The sequence below is a fragment of the Octodon degus genome, unplaced genomic scaffold (assembly GCF_000260255.1).
Source record: "Octodon degus isolate 3935 unplaced genomic scaffold, OctDeg1.0 scaffold00187, whole genome shotgun sequence".
Lineage (NCBI taxonomy): Eukaryota > Metazoa > Chordata > Mammalia > Rodentia > Octodontidae > Octodon > Octodon degus.
Window position 1 is genome coordinate 4,280,904 of NW_004524763.1, and position 3,140 is coordinate 4,284,043.

Consider the following 3,140-nt stretch of genomic DNA (forward strand, 5'->3'; position numbering starts at 1 on the left):
TGAAGAAGGATTTCAAAGTCTATTTCTTTGCATATACACCTATACATAATACTAAATGCAATTCATGCATTGTTACAATGGTGATCATGAATTTTGGAATACTTGTATGTTCCACTTTTGCATGACATCACTACTCAGTTTCTTACATTAAAACACTTTTGTATTCAGTCGTGAGATTATACATACTACAAGTATATATTTTTAAGGAGAATATTTGTGATTAAATGTGGAGATTAAGTGAACTTGAATATGGTCACGTTTCCCTGGCTGTGATATTTCTGTCCATTCATAGAACCTTTTTTTTTTATTGCAGTAGAGTTTTATTACTCATTTCTGCTGTCTAGCCCTCAGATGCAGAATTCACATTTCCAAACATGAGTAAAGTTTTATGGCTGAGATTTACTTCATTCAACTTTGCTGTTCTTTAATAGGGGCATACTTTTCCTGTAAGGAAATCCAACCAATAAGGCTTGGGAAATCCAACCAATCAAAATGCGGCTCCATGGAAGCTTCCTGAGCTCAAGTGCGGCCTGGGCTGATGGAAAGCAAGAGGCATCTTAGGTATCACTGGAGGGTAAATATGTAGCATCTTCTTTCTAAAATGATAATAACAAGCGCTCATAGATTAAATGCAGCAGACTCTGATTAGACCGAGGGGTCATTTATTCCTAGCAATGTTTTATAGCATTGATGTGTGTCTTTTTGTCTTCCACACTGATGAACTTCACAAGGAAAGAGCTCAATTTCGGGTTTAGGTTGTAGGAGGTGTGTGAGATCAAGTTCAGCTGCAGCTCCCACTTGGGCATGTCCATGTCTACAGGAACAGCTGCGCAGAGAGGGCCAACTGAAGGGGTGCGGGTGCTGTCTCGTGCTATCCAAACACACACCCAGGGCTCGGGGCTGTCCACGCAGAGCCAACACTTCAGGAAGTTAAACCACCCATGAGCTTGTCACCTTAAGTAAAGGGCAGCTATATACTTAGATTTCTCTGATAATTTTTGTACTCTTCTTCAACTTCCTGGCTACCCAAGACTCTTCCTATAGCAGCCATGTTCCTAAAAGTTTCCTTCATCACATCTCTGTAGAGCCTCTTTTGAGGTGGATCAAGCAAAGTCCACTCCTCCACAGTGAAGTTCACAGCCACATCCTCAAAGGTCACTGACTCCATTTCGTGGCTTCAAGGTGTCACGGAGTCCTTCCCACGCAGCGTGCAGCCAGCAGAAGTCACAGAAGGTGGCTTAGACACCGAAGGCGCCGGGCTCTCTGCAGTACCCTCCAAGCGCAAACTTTGGCGCCATGACAGTGGAAGACTAGGATCTTAATTAGGATTCAACCATAGATTCAATTACAGATTATAATGAAGCCCAAAATCTCACCTATGAAATTTAGTTTAAGCATTAGTTTTTAAGCACTAGTGTATATTAGAGTAGCCTAAGGACCTAATAAAGAACCTAAGGGCTAGGCTTTCTTAGGTAGGTTTATCATGTTGTTCATGTGATTTTGATACACAGAAAATCTTGAGAACAAAGTCCTTACAATAGTAGGGTCCTCAACCTTACCTGTACATTGGAATCACCTAGAAAATTGCAAAAACAAATACCAATGCCTGTACCCAACCCCCTCATATCTATTATTTTATTCTGAATGAGGCCTGAGCCTCAGGAATTTAAGTGTCCCCCAGGTGATCCTGGTATGCAACCAAGTTTATGAACTACCATGAACAGTAGCCAGGTTTGATAAGTGCATTTAGAAGCCAAGAACTTGAGGACAACAAGTAAGAATTTAACAAAAAAACAAATTGTGAGATTGAGAAATACAAAAGGCACTATTTTTCATCTTCACAATTCTGTCCTAGTTCAGCCCTACCCATACATAATCAGTTATAAAAGAAAGAAATAAAAGATCATCTTGTTAATCTAAAATTTAGCTGATCTAAAGAGGGGTTATAATAATGACAGGAAGTCTTTCATGGAAGATATACAATATGATTTCTAAGCTGTTCACCCCAAACTTTCAAAGGCAATTGCAATGGTGGAAAACCTGGCACAAGCAAAGTGTTGCAGCATGAAAGACGAGCAAAACAAATTCTCTGGTTTTAAGAAGTTTTTTATCCATGAGAGGAAAGAAAACATCCGCCCACACTGCATAAGACACAGAAATCATAAAAATTTGTAATAAGGAAAAAGCTCTCTGGAAGGTCCAGTGAAGGTTCTGAAAAAGAAGAAACATTTGATCTGAGTCTTGAAAGATGAGAAAGGTTCTGATAGCTGTATGTGGGAGACATTTCTGAGACAAAGAACAAAATTACTTAGTCATAGAGGTTTTAAAGTTTCAAGTACAATTTTTAAAAAAAAGGTTATAACCTAGACAGATAGAACCATGTCAGGGAGGAAGCAATATGCTGAGAAAAGTCAGTAATTTCTGAGCTCACTGTAAGCTATTAGTTAAATAATGGAGGAAATGTGAAAGGATTTTTGAGTATCATTAAAACTAGATTTGAAGTAATTAACTCAGGAAATGTGTGAGGTAGACCACTGTGGGAGGAATTTAAAAGCACAGAGACAGCAAGCCTGTTGCAAGATACCTATGCAAGATGCAGAAGATGCAAAGAAATAATGAGTAAAGAAGAGAGACTGAGAAACATGACTCAAAGATTTCTAGTCTGTGAAGCAGAAATAAGAGCTGTTATGATGAACATGAATAGAAAGTCAATAGGAAGAAAATGCCCGGAGGTGAAATTTGATGTTGCGTTTTAGTCATGCAGAAAATATGCTGTAAAATGTTAGAAATGTGGGCTTTGGTCAAAACAGAGGTAAAGGCCGGAGTGGCTCTTTAATTTTGGGGTTCTCAAGTATCCTCTTCACCATCTCTACTGCTCTTTCAACTTCTTCCTAACTAATTAACTGTGAATATTTACCAAAACTTACTGTCTCAGTTGCTCTCAGAGAGAAGTTCCAAAATGGCTGAGCAGAGGTACCCTGTGCGTACGTCCTCCACGGACAAGACCCAGCACAACAAAAAGATTACTGTAATTAAGAAGAATGCTGGACCCATCACCTGAGGAATGGTTGAGAAAGATGTGGTATTTTTACACAATGGAGTATTATTCAGCTATTAAGAATGATAAACTGCAAGCCTTT

At 39.1% G+C, this 3,140-nt stretch overlaps 1 protein-coding gene across 1 annotated transcript; it reads right to left on the reverse strand.

Moving 5' to 3' along the window:
- Positions 1 to 970: 970 nt before the first annotated feature.
- LOC105743922 (zinc finger protein 124-like) lies at positions 971 to 1,291 on the reverse strand. Its single transcript, XM_012517534.2, has one exon. It carries the CDS (start codon positions 1,166 to 1,168, stop codon positions 971 to 973), a length of 198 nt encoding a protein of 65 aa, XP_012372988.1. The 5' UTR covers positions 1,169 to 1,291.
- Positions 1,292 to 3,140: the final 1,849 nt, after the last annotated feature.